General features: G+C 36.6%; 3 protein-coding genes across 13 annotated transcripts in view; 1 reads left to right on the top strand and 2 right to left on the bottom strand.

Moving 5' to 3' along the window:
* The window catches only part of afdna (afadin, adherens junction formation factor a), a 119,435-nt gene extending 110,478 nt beyond the window's left edge, over positions 1 to 8,957 (top strand). For 6 of the 11 annotated variants that reach the window (XM_084433018.1, XM_084433017.1, XM_084433015.1 and 3 more), the window contains 3 exons: positions 1,233 to 1,776; positions 6,679 to 6,760; positions 8,232 to 8,957. In XM_084433018.1, the coding sequence (XP_084289144.1) occupies positions 1,233 to 1,776; positions 6,679 to 6,760; positions 8,232 to 8,391 (786 nt within the window). In that variant the 3' untranslated portion in view covers positions 8,392 to 8,957. The remainder of the gene's footprint in view (positions 1 to 1,232; positions 1,777 to 6,678; positions 6,761 to 8,231) is intronic. The other 5 variants (XM_084433022.1, XM_084433021.1, XM_084433020.1 and 2 more) reach the window with 3 other exon arrangements.
* A 148-nt stretch (positions 8,958 to 9,105) lies between these two features.
* Positions 9,106 to 13,274, bottom strand: dusp23a (dual specificity phosphatase 23a). The gene is made up of 2 exons (XM_084433024.1): positions 12,761 to 13,274; positions 9,106 to 10,921 (listed from the first exon to the last, which is right to left on the bottom strand). The coding sequence occupies exons 1-2, from the start codon at positions 13,034 to 13,036 to the stop codon at positions 10,718 to 10,720; spliced, it is 480 nt and encodes a 159-aa protein (XP_084289150.1). The 5' UTR covers positions 13,037 to 13,274; the 3' UTR covers positions 9,106 to 10,717.
* Positions 13,275 to 13,979: 705 nt separating this feature from the next.
* Positions 13,980 to 22,405, bottom strand: LOC311305282 (DBH-like monooxygenase protein 2 homolog). The gene is made up of 13 exons (XM_084432886.1): positions 22,057 to 22,405; positions 21,380 to 21,526; positions 20,074 to 20,226; positions 19,338 to 19,421; positions 19,096 to 19,251; positions 17,532 to 17,634; positions 17,269 to 17,435; positions 17,092 to 17,180; positions 16,210 to 16,306; positions 15,333 to 15,392; positions 15,099 to 15,229; positions 14,897 to 15,005; positions 13,980 to 14,811 (listed from the first exon to the last, which is right to left on the bottom strand). Exons 1-13 carry the CDS (start codon positions 22,321 to 22,323, stop codon positions 14,677 to 14,679), a joined length of 1,698 nt encoding a protein of 565 aa, XP_084289012.1. The 5' UTR covers positions 22,324 to 22,405; the 3' UTR covers positions 13,980 to 14,676.

Genomic DNA, 22,405 nt, shown 5'->3' with positions numbered 1-22,405 from the left:
CTGGCTGTTTTTCTCCAGAGTTAAACCGCCAAATGCCAGCCAGACATGGAGCTTGTAACAGTATCATATGCTCCAGTCTTTCCATTACAGTTACTCAGTTACTCCATTACTCAGAAGACGCATCTGTCAGCTGTAGTGACTTGTTTCTCTTTGGTGCCATCTGGTGTGCTTACAATCAAATGCAAGTCTTTTACAACGTCTTCACTGCAAGCAAGCGACACAATGCAGCTAAACTAAACTAGATTGTGTTTATACAATTAGCGTTTTTGAGTTAGATTAAGGGGCTGTTTTCATGACACCGTTTTCAACTAGAAACGGAAAACTTTTTATGCGATAATGATAACGGTGTTTTGGGGGCCTAAAAACGCACACTTTTGAAAACTGGTTTTCAAAGTACAAGTTTTTAAAACAATACCGCTTTTGTTTCCGTGTAAAGTACAAAAACGTGAATCTGTGAAAAAGGTGATGGCATGCACATGCGTATTATGTGTTTAGTCTATAGGCAGGCGAGTGTCCTGTAAAAGAATGCAAATGTGCACAGGCGCATAGTCTTTCTTTACAAAGTGACATCACCTACTACTGGCCTGGCATGCATAATACAGCGGGGTTTTTTGTCGTTTTCGCAGATCCGTGTGAATGGGGATCCTTTTGATAACGTCATCTGTACAAAGAAAAAACGTTTCCATTTTAAATACATTGTTGTCATGTAAACGTACCCTTAAGTGAAATCTTTGAAACACTTGTATGTGTGTATATGTAAGTGATTGGTCCCTTTTCATGTCAATCAGCCTGACATTTCCTGTCCAAATGGGTGGTTCTCGGCCAGATTAAGCTGCAACGTGCACTGAACTTGCAAAACTACGCGCATTACAAATAACAAGGCTCTCTATGCAACAAGCGACAATGCGAGCTAGCAGTATTGTTGCTTTATGTCTAGTTTGTGCCTTGGCTTGCTTGCTTGCAGTGTTGACTGTATTTGTTAAAGCCACTGGCCCACTTTCCCCAAACATGCAGGAGTAAGTTTTAGCAACTTGATTCACTCAGAAACACATTACATCACATCAGCAAACACATTTCTTCTACTACAATGTAGCTTTACTACATTGGTGCATCCATTAGCCAGAGTACCGTTAGCTTTGACCCAGGCCTCGCCGGTGCCCCTGGTGGTCAATGTGAGCGGCGCAGGCTAGCGAAGGCAGCTCTAACCAGCTCTTCCCATGTTCCCCATTCAGAGGAGACAGGAGGAAGAGTACTACACCCGCCTGGAGGCAGGGCGGCGCCGGCAGCACGAGGAAGCCGAGCGTAAGCTGCTAACGCCAGACGAGCCTGGTCTGTACAGACCTCCCCTTCCCCGGGACTACCAGCCCCCTTCACCCGCAAGCACCCCCACCACTAACATCAACAACAGCGCCCCTCCGCCCCCGCCTCAGAGAAACACCTCCTACCTCAAAACCCAGGTCGCCTCCCCCGACACCATATACACTGCCAAGTTTGTTTCGTACAATGACGAGGAGGAGGAGGATGAGGAGGACGCGGGCCTAACAGGTCAGGTTAAGCTCTCGGCCACCCGGAAGTCCTACGGTGACCTTCCGCCCGCCCAAAAGCCCCAGCCGCCGCCAACCGCGCGCAAGCCCCGTCCCGTCTCAGATGGCATCTTTCTGTCCAGCTCATTCCAGCTGCCCACAGCGGCCAATGCCAACAGTACTGCTCTCAAGGCAGGGCAGCCCCCTCTCCCTCCCACCAAACCCAGCTTCATCCCGTCAGCCAACTCGAAAGGTAGAGACGCCGAGGAGAGAGAAGGGCCCGACCTCAGCCCACTCGTCCTCCGTTTGTTATTGGGTTATTCGTTTTCATGTTTTGTTTTTTTCTTTTGGTGTTCGTTTGTTCCTTTTCCTGTTTTCCAACGGAGACTCAGCGCTCTACATTTTCCATATTCCCTCTACCTTTCTATCTGTAAATTTACGTAGTATCATAGCCAATCAATCGAATCATATGTCCTGGTTTTGTTTTCTTTCTTTATTTTTCTTTTTTTGCAGGAATCTTCTGGGTTCAGTACAAGTTGAGCTCAGTTGACAGCATTTGTCCATTATCATAGAAAACAATATCGACTCGTTTCTTTTTAAACTACGACTCAAAAGTTTGGGGTCAGTAAGAATGGTTTTATTTTCAAATAAATAAATTCTGTTATTCAGCAAGGATGCATTAGCGATCAAAAGTGACAGTAAAGTTATTTATAATGCTTTTCTTTTGATCTTTATATCAAAAAAATTATCGGTTTTCAACATGTATAATAATCAGAAAGGGAGGAGGGGGGAATATAACTTTACACGTTGTCAATGTAAAGTTGTATCTAAACTTTGTTGTCATGATGACATAACTACTGTAAAAAGCCTGCAAACTGTTCACACAAGAATACCAGAAAGGTTGGTGTAATTTTACACGAGTCGTTCAGGACCGTCGCCTTGAATCAGCAGAACAACATTTTAACCATAACTTGGATGCAATTTATTGGTACAATTACTCTTATTTTTATTCTTTTTTTTTTTTCTTTTTTTTTTACTAAGTTATCAAACTTATGTTACGCAACAAATGCTATCAAGTGAGCTCAGCTTGTATTAAACCCATAATGTTCCTTTTAAATAGTAATTAGTTTTTTGTTTGTTTGTTTTCCGATCACCTATTCTCCCCGATTCCTCTTCCTCGAATCATCCTAGCGCCGTACAAGCAGTCAGTAGACCTCGTGATTCGCTGTGCGGTCCAAAATCAGTCCAAGTACTGTTGGTGTTGCCAGCCGTTTCATGTGTGTGTGATGTGCTTTTGGGGTAGGCCCAGGCCTCAGCGGCCAGACCCCATGCTCGAACATAATCAGCTCAGGGAACGAGACACTGGCTTCTTGTCACCTCTCCTCAGTCCTGTTTACACTTGGCAACGGGGAAAAGATCTGTTGGATGAGGCGCTTTTCTTGTGCCTGACTGTTTAAAATCCATCTGAATTTGTTTTACTTGTATCTTTAGCAATCTTGGTGCGTACAGTCCTGCTAGAATTGAACGTTTTTTTTAGGGTTTGGCTCCCTCAAGTGTTAAGCGTTTAAATCAGTGCATGTAGTTCTGCCGAGTCAAACCTGTTTGAAAAAAAAAAAAAAATTGTAGTACAACTCTAGTTTTAACACACAAAATAATATTTTTATCAGTTTTATACTACCTTTGGAAAATGATGCAAAAAATATGTATTTATTATTATAATTTAATTATAATTATTATATTTTATAACAATTATATTTATTTTAAATATGAATACATATGAGTACTATTTTAAATAAATGTTTTATTATATTATATTCATATTTTATATTATATTTTATTCATATTTTGATAAAATGACAAAGTCGTTGTTTTACTTTTTCAAACTTTTTCAAACAAATACATTTTGCAATTGTCTGTACGTACTTATTTTGAGTGACTTTGCAACAGATGTGAAACTTTTAAACAGTCATGTGCAAAAAAAGCTGTTCAACCCTATTGCACAAAGATGCCCAGTGTATCTGACCTTGCATGTAATCTGCACAAAGCTTCCCTCCACCTAATGTCATTGGGGCCTGTTGTGATCAGAATTGCATTTACGCTTACCGAGGAACTAACTTTGCATTACTCAGCCAATAAAAAGCACGGGACTTCTCCCTGCTCAGACTGAATGAAGCTTTTTTTTTAAGCCATGAATCAATTGCTGCTGCTTTGCTTAATGCGTCTCTTACCATATTAATGTCATTATTTGTGTCTGCAACACTGCTGAAGCCTCATGGACCCAAAACCATTGTTTTATACACACCCTTTGGTTGTTATCTTTAAGTTTGCTCTCAGTTCCTAAACCTAGTAAGCTGCCTATTTAGACAAAAGCCAATGCAGGTACACGTTGTCCTCTAAATTTTGTCTTTCCACTTTCCAGAATGCATTGCAATGAGATAAAAAAAAAAAAAAAAAAGAAGGTAAATCTAAGATGATGGACGAGTCTATAGATGTGTTAAATATAGTAATAATAATAATAAACAATAAATAAATGCATGTATAATAATTATTATTATTATTATTATTATAAATATTTGATAAAGTAAATGTTTGATTTAACATTTATTTTAAATGTTAATAATTATAATAAATATTATAATATTTCTTTCATTGCTCAAAATTTTTTTTACAAATGTAATTTAGATAATAATTATAATATGTATAATAATAAATGCATTTAATAAAAAATATATAAATTTCATTGATTACTGAAAAAATATAATAATTTACTTGAACCGTTTTAACCAATATTAATGTGTAACATAAATTGTGTATTAGATTACATTAAGATGCCATGTTTGTGGCGATACCTTAGAAGGCAGCTCACTGCGCTGATGCAATATTGATTTCGCTTGGTTTCAGCTGTGTTGTAGTTCTCACTCTGTCTGCTGTCTTGCTGTCCAGTTTGTCTTTATCTGGATGTGTCTTTGCCATAATCATTTGCTTGGCTCCACCCACCCTCCCCTGCTTCCTCTCACATCGGGCTGCATGGAATCATGGGATTCCACCACAGCCCCTCCCATCACCTTCTCTGAGAAGGTGCGCCGACCTGCTGGAACAACCAAGTCTCCGAGCAAAAAAGGGATCACTATCTGTGGACTTTAAGCCTTTAATGTTGAATTTCTGCTTTATTGTTAAAGAAGTTCATTATCAAAAGCAGAAAATTTAGTTAAAAAGTTCTGTTTTTGGCTTTGTTGGGATTTGATGAAAGGAAAAGCATTGCCCCACAGCCATATACTACTGTAGAGTTGTTCAGACATGATGTCAGTTTGTAGGCTAATTCATCATGCGTTTCCTTGGGGATCTTTAATGGGTTTTTAGAAAGCATTTTTTTGATTTGAGTGAAAAGGTGTTTGGTCAACATTACTTCAAAAGTTTCACTTCTACAATATTATTTACACACAGCCGTACCTAACATAAACACATACACTGAATTTTTTGGGGCAAAATTTTTACCTTTATGGGTACAGAAGCTTGTCACTGGGGCAGTTATTTATGTACCCTTAAAAAGTTCATAATAATACATTAAGTGTGGTGTTTTTATTTAATTATGATAATTAAAATATAATGCATTTATATATATATATATGCATCTTTTTCGAAGATATAATTATTTTTACCGAGGAAAAAACTGAGTGCAGAAATTAGCATCTACATGAATTTGAATTTGATATAGAAATATTGCTAAAATGTTTGACTAGAACTTTTACATTTTAAAACTACTTTCAAAATATCTAACATTGCTTCAAACAAGCTTTTGTACTTCTAAAGGTAAAATATTTGACAGTGTACAAGCACATAAGGACTATAACTACTACCAAAATGTGAGTTTACATGCTTGATGAATTGTTGTAGTCCTTACGTCACAACTTGCATTTCTAAAGCACGTAATGGTTTCAAAATATCTGACTCGGTAATTCATGTTACACAACAAAACAAAACAAAAAAGCCTCAAAGTAATGTGAACCACAGATCTTACCTTGCTCATAAATCAAAAACCAACTTTTAAAAAACCCTTAAATGTTCCTGAAGGGAATCAAGGCTCATTCTCTTCCAGGTTTTATGAATACAAACTGAACAGCTCTGTGCAAACATACAAACAATTACAGATTCCATTCAAAACCACAATATAAAACACATTTGGCCTCAGAAACAAAACCTTTCAACTCTGAAAGCCTTTATTCTGGCTATGTGCTTGTTTTTACTTTTCGAGCCACTTGTTTTAGGCTAAACCACCAGCTGCCCTGTTTTGCTCTTGAATACTTGGTTGTCCCCAGTGGAGAAGGTGTTTTTTTTTGGTTCACAAGTCAATGTGTTTGTCTTTCTCCCTCCGGCCCAAACTCATTCCATTATCAGTCAATCAGTGAAACCGTCAACATGCATTTGGATTGCGGTGGTGCTCTTGCACATCATTGCTTAGAAGCAAACTGGCGTTCCCCGGGTCAATCCGGACCGCCCCTTCACCCCGACAGACACAAGGACACGTGAGCCTTATAGACGACGCCTACGGTAGGTCAGCGGTGGGGGTCGCAGTGAAGGCCAGCCGCGCGGAGCTGGGGAGCGTCTTGCTGACAGAGACGTTCCTCAACACCAGACAAGTTTAGAAGCAGCTGGCGCTTGACCTCCACCTTTGACCTGTGATCCACAGACCTTGTGTCAGGTGTGCTTTGGAATGCTTTAACACTAACTAAACAAGCTTTCCTCTCGCTGTTCAGCTTCTGGTCTGTGGAGTCGTTTGGAGAACAGAAGTTGCTGGGCTAGTGTACGGTTGAGCTGAACGATCTTCATATTAAACAGATTTAAGGGTCTGTGATGGGGTCTATATATTTTAATTGTTTGTATGTATATGTGTGTGTGTGTATATGTGTATATATATATATATATATATATACACACACATACACATATACACACACACACACACACATTTACAAACTTATGTTAGATGTGATTAATTAATTTGACAGCACTAAAATATATATAATTCACACACAGTTCACCACCATTAAGAGCCCAGCAGCTTTTGCAATTATCTTGCTAATCGCTCTTGAAATGATATTCTTGATGTTTCATGTGAATTTCACATTGTTTTTACCATTTGACCAAATTAAAACAGGATTTAATTCGTACACTGGAAGCACAACAGGACTAGGATCAGGAGAAGTTTACAATGACCCGAGAGAGAAGTGGACGAAAGGGTGAGTAGCACAATCATGCACTTGTTAAAGGGATACTCCACTTTAAAAAGAAAATTCTGTCATCATATACTCGCCCTCATGTTGTTTCAAACCTGTATGAGTTTCTTTCTTCTGCTGAACAGAAAGGAAGATATTTAGAAGAATATCAGTAACCAGACAGTTTTTGGGTCCCATTGACTTCCATAGTAGGAAAAAAATATACTATGGAAGTCAATGAGACCAGAAACTGTCTGGTTACTGACATTCTTCTAAATATCTTCCTTTCTGTTCAGCAGAAGAAAGAAATGCATACAGGTTTGAAACAACATGAGGGCGAGTATATGATGACAGAATTTTCATTTTAAAGTGGAGTATCCCTTTAAGAATGATTCTTAAAACCCCGAACGTTTGTATGAAGCATATAAACCAATGGTGTCATGCTTGGGTTGGACCATAAGCTGTGGTATTTCTGTAAGCCTCTACAAACATCATTACCCCTTCTAACTCTGAGCTCACAGCACTGGGTGTGGTAGAACCACCACACAAACACGTCTACTTAGGACATTTATCAATGCTTTAAATGACGTTTTTGATTGCAAAACAATCTTGGACCTGTTTGCAGACAAAGTTAAAGGGTTAGTTTACCCAAAATGAAAAGTCAGTCATCATTTACTCACCCTCATGCCATTCCAAACCCATATAACTTCATCCTTTGTGTTCCTTAGTAGAAAGATTATGTTTAGCACAATCAATGTGTATATGTTATATATATTATAAACCTGGCATGATACTATGGAAGCTTGTTTCAGCCACGGGATAAAACATAAATAAAGGTAATTGCAATTTATCTCACAATTCTTGCAGTTATGAGTTTATATCTCGTAATTCTGACTTTTTTTCTCTCAGAATTGCAAGATATAAACTCATAACTGCAAGTAAAAAGTCAGAACTGTGAGATGAAAAGTTATAAACTTGGAATTGCGATATAAAAACTGACTTTTTTCTCTTGTGGGGGAAAAAGTAATTCTAAATACTATTTTGTATTTTAGTATTTAATATTAATATTTCAAAAGTAAAAGTAATATATATATATATATATATATATATATATATATTCTCTTGTGAGAAAAAAGTATTGTAAAAAGTTGCAGTTGCCTTTTTTTAAATGCTAGTTTATCTTCTCTTGCAATTGTGAGTCAAATGTGACTATTTATTACTATTTATTTAGTTTATAACGTGTAATTCTGAGTCAGAATTGTGATATAAACTCGCAATTGTTAGAAAAAGTACGAATCGAGGAAAAAGTCGCAGTCACCTTTTTTAATTGCATCCTGAATTGCAATTGCGACAAAATAAAAGCTTTCATACAATTTGGAAAATGGATGAAATTTGTATTCTATCCTTTTGTGTTCCACGTGAGGGCGAGTAATAATAGCGGGTGAATAATTTCTTTCAGCCTGCATTGCTCACGTATGATTGTGTTTGATTGCAGCGGCGGCCCCGATCAGGAGAACACAATAGGCGGAGCTCCAGAAACGATGACATTTAAGGAGCGCCAGAGACTCTTCTCACAGGGAAAGGAAGTGTCGAATAAAGTGAAAGCGTCCCGGAAGCTCATGGAACTGGAGAACGAACTGAACATAAAGCAGTAGCGAAGAGCCCTAGCCGGACTAATTGCCAATACGTGATCCATCCCTGGAAGAAGAAAACAAAACACATCCAGCTTTGGCTTCCCAGTCATTTCCAAACATACTTTTTTGGTTTTATTGAATAACTGGACGATTAAGTATCATTTAGCTGCAATAAGAGATGATATTCCATAAATTCCCTTGAAAGATATATTATAATAAAGCACTGTAAATTGTTTTAATTATATTAGTAAGAAAATTGAAATGACATGAAGGGGGGTATATTTTTGTTTGTGAAATGTTATTGAAAAATGACGCATTTTTTGCTCATTTTTATTTTTTTTAATAGGCAGTAAAGTGGGATATTTTATGGTGTTATTTTATTCTCTTTCTACATCTTTCCTCTGTTTTTTTTTTTCTTTTCTTTTGAAAGTAAGTGCCGATATTATAGCCCAATGTTAACAGCTCTCTGTACAGATCAGGGTCCGTGTCGGTCCCGGTGTATTATTGAACAGCTCAACGGAAACTTATATAGGAGGCTCACGTTTTTCTTGTCGCACTGTTTATTTGATTAGATTTTTTCCAGCTGGTTCTTCCGCGTTCATGGATACACAGGCACCTCTCCGCCACGTCTCGTGTCTGCATTCAACTGATCTAGCTCAGAAATGAGCTCTCGTAACCTTGTTAGCACCATTTGTGAAATTCAGTTTTTCCTTTTGAGAATGTAGTCGTTTTCTCTTCTTTTTTTTTCTTGAATATTTTTGCTGCATCATCTGCAAGTCTGTCATTCCGCATAAGAGCGCTGAGGTTTAGGCTACCACTTTTATAAAATGTTTAGAATTTTCCAATTGCCAGATTTTTCCTTTTTTGTGTTTACCTGATCCGGACGATGTGTAAGTCCACAGTTCTGACGTTGACGAAACAAAGTTTGATGGTAGCGTAATATTAAAAAGAGATGATTTAAATAAAGAGGTTTGTGGAAATGAGATGCAGGAGCCTTTTGATTGGCAGGTATTTATTTCAACCTATTGATATAGTGACAGATTTGTTTGCATTTATAAGTCCGCAGGTTAAATTTGACGGATGAGCGACAAACGTGAGAATTAAACGCGTCTTTTGACACAGCGAGTCATGGTGCATTAAACGGCTTCCCCTCCGCTCAGTATTGCAGATGTTTATTTGAATCAAGGATCTGGTCTTCTTGTCTCTTCAGTTTTTAAGCACCTGTGTCTTCATTCGTAGTTTAGACCTGTTGGCGCCTGTGTAAATAATTTTCCAGAGAACACAGACTTTGTACATTCAAATGATGCATAAGGGTAATGTCAATATCCTTTCTTTTTTGCCACTTTGAGAAACATAAACTGACACACACGCACACACATTTTAGGTTAAAGATGAATTTATTTGATTCATTTTAATGGTTGTTACATAGGCTTTTGTAAATCATAAATAAATACGGATTTTACAAAAAAAAGCTGGAAAAGTGTCTCTTTTGTAAGAATCATTGATCATATATAAATATAGGCCTATATTTATATTTTGTAATGGAAAATTGATTATGCTTGCACAATAGTTGATTTATTTATTTTAATTATATATTTTATGCAATTTCAGCCAATATTTAAAAAAAAAAAATCAATATTTAAAATATATATTTCAGTTTTATTTTGGAAAAAGTTTTATGTTTGTTATTTTACAAAAAAGCAGCAAATGTTTTTATATTTTATATATTAAGAAACTAATTGAATTATGCTGACATATGTAAGGGTTTAATCATATGATTTTATATTTAATTTATAATTTCAGCCTTTTAATGAGACTTTTTCATTGTAATATCAGGAAAGTTACACCCATTTTTCTACTTTGCCCCACAAACATCACTATAGATTTTAATTCAGAAAAGGTGAAATCAAGCTGTTGTGAATATGCTAGATTTTATAGCTATATGCTATAAAAATATTTTTTAATCAATCATTAGATTTGAATACAAACAAAAGCATCATTGACCCAATTAACACTGCATTCAAGATTAACTGGACTGTTAAATAGAAATAAACAGACTTCATGTAACATGATGTAGCTGTATCTGTGGCATCCTAATCTGCGTTGTGTATTAATATCAGGGTTATTTTATAAAGCAGTTGTTTCACAGCTGAACAAGTTCATGTTTTCTGTATTAACCCATATATCATCGGTTACATAAAGAGTAGGTTAGGTTACACAAAGCAGTTGTTCTTTTGTGTGTGTGTGTGTGTGTGTGTGTGTGTGAGAGAGAGAGAGAGACTTAACACCTGGTGAAGAACATGGATAACAGACACCTGTCGATGTGGATATAAACGTGAGTGTGGATTTAATATTTTCGAGAACAGTTTTGAATGTATTTGTGAAACTCGATCACTGCTTTCTCCTGGTCTTCTGTCTCAATGGACCCTTTTCGAAGTCGGCGGATTTCTTTGATGGCTTCCAGACCAGAGATGTTCCTTGTTTTCACCAGATAGCAGGCTAGCATCGTCCCTGCCCTGCCATGACCATGCATACAGTGAACCGCAACAGCCTGAGGATGAGAAAGGGCCAAAATCAGGTTTCATCTGGCTGATGAAAACACTCAACATTTTGTTGACCCTTAGCTATGATATTTTAACATAGGGCATTACAACATACAGTACAGGTCAAAAGTTTGGAAACATTACTATTTTTTATGTTTTTGAAAGAAGTTTCTTCTGCTCATCAAGCCTGTATTTATTTGATCAAAAATACAGAAAAATTAAATGTAATATTGTGATATATTATTACAATTTAAAATAATTGGTTTTCAATTTATTATACTTTAAATGATCATTTTTTTCAGTGATGCAAAGCTGAATTTTCAGGATCATTACTCCAGTCTGTCACATGATCCTTTAGAAATCATTCTAATATGATGATTCATTATCAAAGTTGGAAACAGTTCTGCTGCTTAATATTTTTTCATAACCTGTGATACTTTTTTAGGATACTTTGATGAGTAAAAAGTAAAAAAAAGAAGCAATTTTTTTAAAAATAGAAATCTTTTGTAACAACAATATACACTACTGGTCAGTCATTTGGGGTCGGTAATTTTTTTTTCTTTCTTTTTTTGAAATAAATCAATACTTTTATTCAGCAAGGATGTGTTAAATTGATAAAAAGTGATAGTAAAGAAGATTTATATTATTAGAAAATATTTGTTTATTTTGAATAAATGCAGTTCTTTTTAACCTTTTATTCACCAAATATATTAGGCAGCAGAACTGTTTCCAACACTCATAATAAATCAGAATATTAGAATGATTTCTAAAGGATCATGTGATAGACTGGATGTCACATGTGACACTGAAGACTGGAGTAATGATGCTGAAAATTCAGCTTTGCATCACAGGAATAAATTATTTTTTAAAGTATATTCAAATAGAAAACTAATATTTTTTAAGTTGTAATATTATTTCACAATATTACTGATCAAATAAACGCAGCCTTGATAAGCATTAGAGACTTCTTTCAAAAATATAAAAATGTTTCCAAACTTTTGACCGGTACTGTAAGTAGTAGTCTACTTATTACATTATAATAAATCTGTTTTTTATAACATAACTGTTTAATGAACTGGCCCGAATTCACACCAAGAGCGATAACTATATTTGCGTCCACACCAACTCATGATAATGTTCTGTTTAATATCTGTCTTCTTCTGCTTTAAAAGCTCGAGCTCTTTAAAGCAGGATTAATTCTGATTAGCTGTCAATATTTTTATCGGTCATCAGCTGGAAAAATCGTTCTGAAACAAGTTATTCCAATGATATAATTTCCCGGTGCCGTTATCGACACGTGACGTTATAGTTGTGGTGTGAACTGCTATTGTTTTATATTTAGAACTATCTTTATCGTTATCTTTAGTTATCGTTCTTGGTGTGAACGGAACGGGCCTTTAAGCATTTTAATTTTCTAAAATTGATTTTGACGATGTTAATTGCACATATTTTTTTTACACATGTTTAGGCTATATCATAAAACGGAAATACATTTGTTGTATTAAATGTATACTATGTATTTGTATATACATGTCAGTTCGATTTCAGATTGTGTATTACAAATTTACCATTTAAGGTAGCGCAACACGACAACTAAGATATAGTGAAGTATTAGTTTTCTCTGCTGGAGTAGCTCATGCACTCAGCGGTGTCACGTGTCACTCGTTTCTTTTCTCTGCGCTTGACTCATCGACCAATTACATTCATTTACGATTATTGAACTTAATTTTTTTTTTTGCTTTGTACGACTATACTTTAGTCGTAGTCTTAAAAAACGTGAAACTTACGCTTGTGGCTTTTAATCCGATCATGGATCTATTAAGTATAAAAGTGTTTTCCACCCTCACCTCCCCTTTAGCGTTGGCTTCCTCCACGATGCTCAGGAATCGCAGTATTTGAGCCAGACTCGGTGGCGTGAAGTCCACTATGCTGATGTGATGCAGGATGAGAGCTGGACAGATCTCATATTTCGGTGGGATTGATTCTAACAAGCACACCAGGTGTTTGATGCCGTTCTCCACCAGGAACTTGAAATGCAGAGTTTCTGAAGGACAGGCCAGTCCGGCGAGTTTCTGAGGTTGAACCCACGAGAAGTTCGGTGGAGTGGCGGAAGCGCGCGACATGTCTAGATGAAGTTCTGCTCTGCTGCTGTAACTAATGCCCTTTGATTCTTCACGCCAGCTTTATAAAGCCACTAACCTGGAGAATGCATCGGGCTGCAAGGGCGCGTCCGCTGTGACTGTCAAACAAGCATTGCATAACAGGATAGATACTAGCCTACTACATCATTCATTCATGTACACGAACAAAAATTGACATGGTACCTATCCACCTTATTCCTACACTCCATGACGCTTTGCGCGAATTATGGGTGTAACTTCCGTTAAGCTGTAAACAATCAGTGAATGAACGCAATACGTTAAAAAAGTGTCAATGAGATGACATTAATCTACTTCAACCATCGAACATTAAAAGGAAATTTAAAAGTGTGAAAGTATCAACAAGGTACTTTCAATTACCAAAAGCGCGTAATATGTAGTAGTAATATATATCTGTATTATGTAACTTGCCTTTAAAATCAAAAATGTTCATTAATTTCAGCATTACGTGAAACTATTTCAAACCTGGAAAGAGACGTGAGGATTTGAGGAGAATAACGAGAGATTCTTCGTACATTCCAGTGAATTATTAATATATCGTAAATTAAATTCGGAAGAACAGACCACAAATGTGCAGTATATGTTGTCCTTTTTCATACTTTTACCTATTGCAAAAAAAAAAAAAAAATCATGAGGAAAAGAAAGCAGCGATTGAAAAGAGCTCTTGCCATAGATATTCTTGTTACTACATGTCACGCTAAAATGCCAAGTATAACGTTATTTTCATGATGTCTGAAAATATATCATGAAGGAAAATGGACGGTTCAGCTTTATTTGTAGTAAGGCAACCTTATGATTTGAAATTATTCGTTTCAGCTTTTTTGAATGGAAGTTCCCCAAACCGGAAGTGCCACCCATATAATTCAAAACGCAGTAAGGTCGTCAGGAATAAAGATACGGAGACCATGCAGGGCTAGTTGTCACACTTTTTGCTCCAGTGAAAATGTATCGGCTACTACTGTACAAAGTTTTTGCTACAAAAAAAACAGTTGTACATCATATTGATATTGAACAACATTTCAATAAAAATCCTTTTTTCTTTTTTTGAGCCTTTAAATGATATTTTTTATTAAATTATCACAACAGTTATACCCAATATACTACTTTGCCCCATAAAAATCACAATGAATTTTAATTCTGAAATTGAAAACATGTTATAAAAGGTATAACCAAGCCATTGAGTTCTCTTTTTAAAACATTTTGGATTAATCAATACTCAGCAAAAAATGCAAACATGACAAATTTTATGAAAAAAAAAAAAATCTGTATGTCAGCATGAATGCATGTTATTTTTTATGTCAGTGTAGTTTTATTGTGTTTGCTTGTTTATTTAACATGCAATGAAAAGGATATATTAGAAAAATTCATATTGAATATAGAATTTTCCATGACCCTTTAAGATTTTATTAATTATGTTTATTCTAGGCCTAGAAATCACACCTTTGACATTCCCTGATATGAAACATTCATTTTGTAGGATTTCCCTCTGGTTGTTATTGAGGGTGGAGCTGCCTTGAGCTCCTGATCTAGATTGATTGACTTTTAATCACAGACAATAAAAACATCAGGTTACATCAGGTTTAGTATTTTGCATGAGCATTTCATTAAGCCCAATGCACTGCCAAACTGAGGAGCAGCGATATTAAAGCAAGACTTTTGATGGCACAAGCGCTCATGCAGGGTGCAGACGGGATGACTTTGAGATCAGGAATCATCCCTGGGTTGCGTGATATGTTTTTCTGGAAATACACATTCACAACACTGTTAGGCGGCAACTTATAAAAATGAGAGATTGATGCATGTTGTAGAGGTGTGGACACTTACAAATGAATCCGCAATTATGACAAGCTGATCAATTTTCTTCAGTGTTTGTTGGTATTTATTGATAGACGTGTCATTCCAAGTCATGTTGTTCATCATGTTGAGCCATGCACTACAATTATCAAATAAAAGCCAAGGTCATTATTGGGGCTAAATGCATTCATTGATCACATTTAGATGACACTAGTGTTTACAAGTGAATTACTTTTGACTTGGTGTTCCCATCTCAGATCTTAAAGTGGTTACATTAGGGAAGCTCATACAGCCGCTCAGATTCATAGCTGGATAGTAGAAGAGGAAAGCCAAACACATCTCTTCTGAAGTCGAGAGCCCCCCCTGTGGACACACACACACACACACACACACAAAAGACATTTCAATGTAAAGAAGCAGTTGAAATGTGAAGCTGCATGAAGAAAAGTTAGATAGTTGTACCAACCCATGTGAGTGTGGTGCGGTTTTCAGTATTATAAGTACACTCCACCAGCAATTTGTCACCCTAAAAGAGAAAAGGGATGTTTTATTTTGCTTAATACTAATAATGCATTAATAACTAAACCTCCTTCAGACAAGACAACACCATCGTTTTTTGGCTTGATTAACATATAAGCATGATGTATGGCATTGTATATATACAATATATTGTACATGACATTGTATATATTTGATGCAGTATTGAAATCCCTGTAAAGTGAGCAGCATGTTAAAGGGATAGTTCTCCCAAAAATGACGTCTTTCCAAACCCGTAAGACTTTCGTTCATCTTCAGAACACAAATTATACAAATTAAAACACATTTTTGATGAAACTGCGTTTGATGAAACGTTATTACCACTTTCAAGGCCTAGAAAGGTAGTAAAGACAGTGGTTCTGTGGTTCAACTTTAATGTTATGAAGCGATGAGAATACGTTTTGTTCAGGGTGAAAAAAACACACAAAAAAACCCACTATATTCAACAATTTCTTCTCTTCCGTGTCAGTCTCTGGCGCTGTTCACGCTATAAACACAGTGCAGCGTTTCTGGGTTCTACGTCAGAACGCCGGCTCCTGCGTCAGCATAACACACATGCGTCATGGTGTTCACATATTTTTAACGATGTCTTTACTACCTTTCTGGGCCTTGAAAGTGGTAATTGTGTTGCCGTCCATGTGTGATCAGAAAGCTCTCGGATTTCATAAAAAATATCTTCATTTGTGTTCCGAAAAGGTCTCACGGGTTTGGAACGACATGAGGGTGAGTAATTAATAACAGAAATGTCTTTTTTTGGTGAACTAACCTTTTAAGTTGGTCAACGATTCAAATCATTCCACACTCACCAACTTCACTGTCTTAGTTTGGCCCAAGTTTGTCACTTCCTGGTATTCAAAATCATAGTTTTCATCCGCAGCTAAGAAATCGATCTGTTTTCCTCCTCTGAAATAGACAACATACTTAACATGTTTTGTTTTGTTTTTCCTATAGACATTTTGAGCAGTGAAAGATAATAATAATAAGTTTATTTTATGTAGTGCCTTTCTGCAAACTCAAGGTCAATACATTATTATATTATAGCAAGTAAACACGACAGCAGGCAAAGAGACAGTACAGATAGGGCAGAAAACAACATGTATAACATGAAACAGATCATAAAGTTAGTAGTTTTAAAGAAAAATGTCTGAGGATTTCGTCGGTTCAGAGGTCACCCTTCTGCCGGATCTCGACTCTCTCATGAACGCGCGTACGGTCGTCGCAGGAATCTAGTGATTATAGTTTATAAAATATTAAATATGGATTTTTTTCTTACGAAAACCCATTGCTTTGCTTCAGAAGGCCTTTATTAACCCACTGGAGTCGTATGGATTACTTTTATGATGGATGGATGCGCTGTTTGGAGCTTCAAAAACTATTCAATGCCATTACAAAGCTGGGAAGTTATTTTATATAACTCTCCAATTGTGTTTGGCTGAAAGAAGAAAGTCAAATACACCTAAGAAACTTTTTTTAGTTTTTTTTGTCATTAACATAAAAAACACCCAAATAAAAGTTATTATTATTAAATGGAACAAAGCAGCATGAACATTCAGCTTAACATCTCCTCCTGTCTTCCACAGAAGAAAGAAAAGCACACAGGTTTGGAATGACATGAGTGTGAGTGAATAATCTTTTTATTTTGATATTCCAGTGAGCTTTAATTCAGTTATTGATCAGAAGACATTTACCTGAAGTGTCCGACTCGCACCTTCCGTCCAGCCAAGTGTGTGTGCATCATCACAGAAAACACCTGAAGATCATGTGACGTCTCCAGAACCTGTAGATCACAGAACACAACAGATCATCCAGTCATCTGATGAGTCTGCCTTTGACTGTGAGAATGTGAGTAGCTAATTCATACATACCTTTGGAATATAGGCAGTGTCACACAGGCCGTACGTGAGGAAGGATTTGGCTTTGGGTGGGATGGCGTACCCAGGGGCCACTACAAGCCCTGTTCCTAAAACAGCTGCATCATGCTGACGGAGTTCAGATGTGTAATAGAATCGCAGACCTGAGTTATCAACTCGACCTGTGTACAGAAGAAAGTATTATTTTAATCATGTCAAAATACCTTAAATATTCATCACAGTGTGATATTTTACATTGTAAACCACTACTGACTGACCTGCACTTTTATGTGGGTTGTTGTAATGCACTTCAAGCCTGTAGAAAAAATCTCCAACATTTCCTCCAATTGGAAGTCCTGCCATCTCAGGGAGTTCAAAATCCTGAAAGAAAGGGATATAAAAAAACAAAATATTTTGATCACTCATACACCCCACAAATGTTCAATATTAGCAGTAGCGTTGTTAATGTGGTCGATTTTTCCCTAAACCTAACTAAGTACCTGGGTCTCGTCTACAATCAACGTCCCCTAACGTCTACAGTCAACGTTTAGTCTATCTGGGTCTCGTCTAAAATCGACGTCCCCTAATGTCTACAGTCGACGTTTAGTATATTTATACTCTAGCGTGTCTACAGTCGACGTTGGCTGAGTCACCTAACCCTAACTTGTTCCCCTGACTGACTTGCTGCGCAACAATAATCGACAAACAGACTTCAGCAAATGTCCTTTAAATGCTTTAATCACGGCCGGGGGATCTTAGTGCAGTTCTCCTGAGAATCTCCCAAAAAGAAGCAAGGCCGGAGGATCTCAGACAAATTCCATTGAGAATCCCACCAGCAAACACAAATACAACATTTTTTATTGAATAGGAGAATGGCCGAAAGTAGGCACGTTTCCATTACAGATTTGTGCAAAACTCTTGCAATTTTTTTCTCTTCTAAATGTCGACAAAAAACTATTGCGAAATGACAGCGTTTCCATTAACCGATGTTATGCGACAAAAACTTTTTTCCTCTCGCGATAAGCCATTCCAAAAATCATAGCAACGGACGTCGGTAGGTTTATGTATCTCAGCCACCGCATTGGCCATTATTATTAATCGAAGGAGACATATGTGTGTTATCCAATCATTAATGGCAAGGAAAGACCCTTACACTTGAGAGCGGCACATATGAGGTGTTTCTGGGTGTTTCTCCCTCATATCTGCTTCGAGGTCTTGATTGTGGCATTTCTTTGAGGTTTAGAATCCAGTATTCCTGTAATTCTTCTGTCTATTATGAATTTAATGAAGAACTCTGTCTCGTATTCTGTCCAAACATACCACCTCATCTATGTCAGGTGACTTGTAAATGTGCAAAAACTGTTTCCATTGAATTTGCGTGTTGTAAATCCGACAACTCTGATTCTCTGCGCTGAAGAGCAAACTATTCACCCGTTATCATCTGACATGATCATTATAAAAGTGTTTAAAAGACTAAATAAAATCACTAAAACATATCTGAGACTCGGAATATCAGATAGCCATATTTCAAAATAAGAAGACAATTGTTCAAGCTAAAACCAAGAGGTTTATTTTCTCATAGCTAAATGGACTCATTTTGAATATTGAAGACAATGGACAAAATGAAGACTCTTGATGAATCCAAAGGTTTATATCTTAAAGCTTAAGGGAGCAAGTACCAAAGTACTTCTCAATCTCACTTAATTCTCTTCAATATTTCTTTACTTGGGGCCCCCAAAATGGTGAACCCGCCGCTGCATATTAGTCATTTAAAAATGAGAAAATATAACCAAGAGGTGAAAATGAGCCAAGAGAATGTTTGATTTCTAAACAGATACTGACCCCTCCGCCAACTCCCCACACTGCAATAGTCTCCATACACTCATTGATGCTCAATTTTGTGTAACATTGCGCTTCAAATGGCTCCGTTACAGTCGGCGGGCAGCGGTACAGCAGCAGATGATGCACGAGGTCGAAGTTTGTGATGAACGGCTCAATCTGGACATGAGGAAAGTAAGTCAGAGATGAAGATGATCGACAGATCGGTGGATAGATCATGTGTGTTAATTCATAGACTCACTTACACGATAAATGTGCTGTTTGCGATCAAAAGTCGGGGCTCTCATGATCTTGCAGTGATAGTAGGTTTGACTGGCTGGTACAGAGAACTGAAATGATTTAATCAACATGTAAAGTGAAAGTTCCAACATTAGACATTATGGGGGAATTCACTAAGAATGAACCACTGATAGATAGTGTCTGTAGATCAAACATTAGAGCAAGCGCTAGTAATGACAAAGATCATGGGTTCGATTCCCAGGGAATGCTTGAACTGATCAAATGTACCTTAAAGAGGTCATGAACTGGATTGTTTTATTATTTCACACATTCTTTTTTAGTGAATTAGCCCTAAATCACTCTTGTGACTTCAGCCGAACAATGACACTTTTTTCTAATTGGAAATGTACTTAACAGTGATTTATTTTCCTGTTGATCACTTTTAAATAATCTGTATTGTATAACGCTCTCTAAAAAATAAAGGTGACTTGACTTGTCTAGTCTAGTCTAAATGTTATGGCATCATTTTTTCTCAATAACCATGTTTAATGTGCACCTGGACCAATCACCTTAACCCTAACCCTAACCCTTTAACCTGGAATATTGCTTGTCTCTTTGTCTTTGTGCATTTTGAAGGAACAAAAACTTGTTCTTGATTATCAAAAGCTCAAATAACGAATTGGCAAATATTTAAAAACAAAAATCTGCTTAATGACACTGACCAAAATAAATAAGGCAAAAGAAAAAGTAAAAATCTCTTACATTGACCATAGTCATGTCGAAATACTTGCTGTTTGGAGGAGTGACACGAGGCATGTACTTCAACAGGTTCACCTCCTTCGTTCCCCTTCGGTTATTATGGTACACGACGTCATCACTCTGTCCGTACGCATAGATCAACTTCATGGGAAGATTCTGATCATGCAATGAAACAAAACAGACATCTGATCCACAGATACCAGCTGAAAAATCTGAGCTGAAAAATGAGAAACTCTTTAGCTAGTAGTTTCGGATCGAGACTTTCAGGGTTTCTGAGTTCAGTCAGACAGTCCATCACATCAGCAGCTTTAGATTAAGTAGCCAAATTGACAGTCCCTAAACAAACAGAATCAGTAGAAACTTCCTGGTCCCAGTGTGGATTTCCAGTATGAGAGTGAAAAGACTCTGAAAGGGGACACCCACACCACTCTTTAGATCTTACAATTCAGGGTTTTATCAATGCCGTAGGTCTTACGTTCACATTGTTTTCTGGGTAAAACTTCTGAGTAATACATAATAAAAGAGGAGAGTGAAACTGATTGTCTTGTAAGTACTTTTTTTTTGTAGTCGCATCACATTTCGTAAATTGCAAACATGCCTTGGGGTGATTTAGCAGAAAATGGGATATCAAATTCAGTAAGTAGGTGTTCTGTTTATCATTAGACCAGTTCCAGGAACAAACTGTATATTTATCCTTATTGCTCACTCAAGTAGGACATCATTTGTTGCTGGATATTTGTTCAACTACCCAAACTTTAAACTTAAACATTTTAATCTCTAAAAATGGTAGTTTGAAAGGTTGATTCTATTGTTAAGGTCCATAATCCTCACATTTTTAAAGGTAGACTTTTTTAAATGATAATATTTTGATGTTTTTGAAAGAAGTCTCTTCTGCTCACCCATGCTGCATTTGTCACAAAAATACAATAAAAACAGTAATATTGTGAAATATTATTGCAATGTTAAATAACTGTTTTCTATTTTTTGATATATATTTTCAAATGTGATTTATTCATGTTATTCATTACTCCAGTCTTCAGTGTCACATAATTCTTCAGAAATCATTCTAATATGCTAAACATATTTTATTATTGTTGAAAACAGTTGTGCTGCTTAATATTGTTATGGAAACTGTGATACATTTTCTTTGATGAATAAAAAGTCCAAGCATTTACTTGAAATATAAATCTTTTGTAACATTATAAATGTCTTTACTGTCACTTTTGATCAATTTAATGAGTCCTTGCTGAATAAAAGTATCAATGTCTTTCAAAACATGGTAGTATGGGAATGTTGTTCCAGGACTCACAGTGATGGATAAATCGTTTTCATCACAAGACTCAATGGATCTCTGAAACTTCATGACAGTTTTCCCATCAGACTCGGTTAGAGACAGGAGTTTGTAGTTCTGTTGCTGGTCAACCACAGGTATTGAATTCCCCCCAGCATGACGGTCCTGAACAACAGGAAAAATCGTGTATATGTTTGAAGGAAGAGTTTTCTATTGCTAGTAAATTTCACGCTTAATTACAAAGCAACAACAAGTAGCCTAACACATAGAATTAAACATGAAATTTTGAAGTTGAAACAGTATTTTATTGTAAAAGGTACTCCAATAATTCTTGTTTTATTTACAACTTGGAAAAATACATTTTTTTAAATAATTCCTAGAAACACTTTCTCAGACTACATAAAGTTTCTCAGACTACTTAAACTAAATATGAAATGCTTATTTGGATACTAAGAGTATCCAAATAAGCAAATAAACATAACAGAATAAAGAATATAAAATTTGTTGTAACTCCACAGCTGTAAGTGATTTATTGACAGTTATCAGTCTCAGTCTTTGATAATGTGAAACATTAAGAAATGTATATTATATATAAACTAAATATGAAATACATATAAGAATCAGAATCAAATTATATAAAAGTATCTACTAAGTGACTTTGACAGTTATGAGTGTCAGTCATTTTTTTACTTTACCGTGAAGTAACTGCCTTTCAGTCCAACTCCTCCAATGACGATATCGGCTCCAGTCATTCCTCCTTTAGGGCTGAAGCCAAACCCGACCCAGCCGCTGGTGTTGACGGTGAGCTCGAACAAGATGGTGCCCTGGATCTCATCAAAGCCCCACTTCAGCCGCACATTGTGCTCGGGGTCCAGGTGTTCAGAGAAAGGCAGAAGAGGGTCTTCCTGAGCGCAGGACCACTGGGCTGAAAGCAAGAGCAGGACAAGAGATAATGGGCCCATGTTACCTTTTCAAGTCTTTGTGTAAGATGTTTGAGAAGACAGTGTACATGAAACTGCTCAGTAGTGCACTTCAACAGCACTC

Source organism: Rutilus rutilus (assembly GCF_951802725.1).
Source record: "Rutilus rutilus genome assembly, chromosome: 15".
Lineage (NCBI taxonomy): Eukaryota > Metazoa > Chordata > Actinopteri > Cypriniformes > Leuciscidae > Rutilus > Rutilus rutilus.
The sequence above is the reverse complement of the archived record's forward strand: the minus strand, read 5'-3'. Positions and strand labels throughout refer to the sequence as shown.

Coding starts and splice junctions, on each gene's coding strand:
- dusp23a (XM_084433024.1), bottom strand. CDS start 13,036: ATGTCGCGCGCTTCCGCCACTCCACCGAACTTCTCGTGGGTTCAACCT. Junction 10,922..12,760: donor AAGCCAACGCTAAAGGGGAG/GTGAGGGTGGAA, acceptor TCTCATCCTCAG/GCTGTTGCGGTTCACTGTAT.
- LOC311305282 (XM_084432886.1), bottom strand. CDS start 22,323: ATGGGCCCATTATCTCTTGTCCTGCTCTTGCTTTCAGCCCAGTGGTCC. Junction 17,635..19,095: donor TGTGGGGAGTTGGCGGAGGG/GTCAGTATCTGT, acceptor CCTTTCTTTCAG/GATTTTGAACTCCCTGAGAT. Junction 15,230..15,332: donor ACCGCACCACACTCACATGG/GTTGGTACAACT, acceptor GTGTGTCCACAG/GGGGGGCTCTCGACTTCAGA.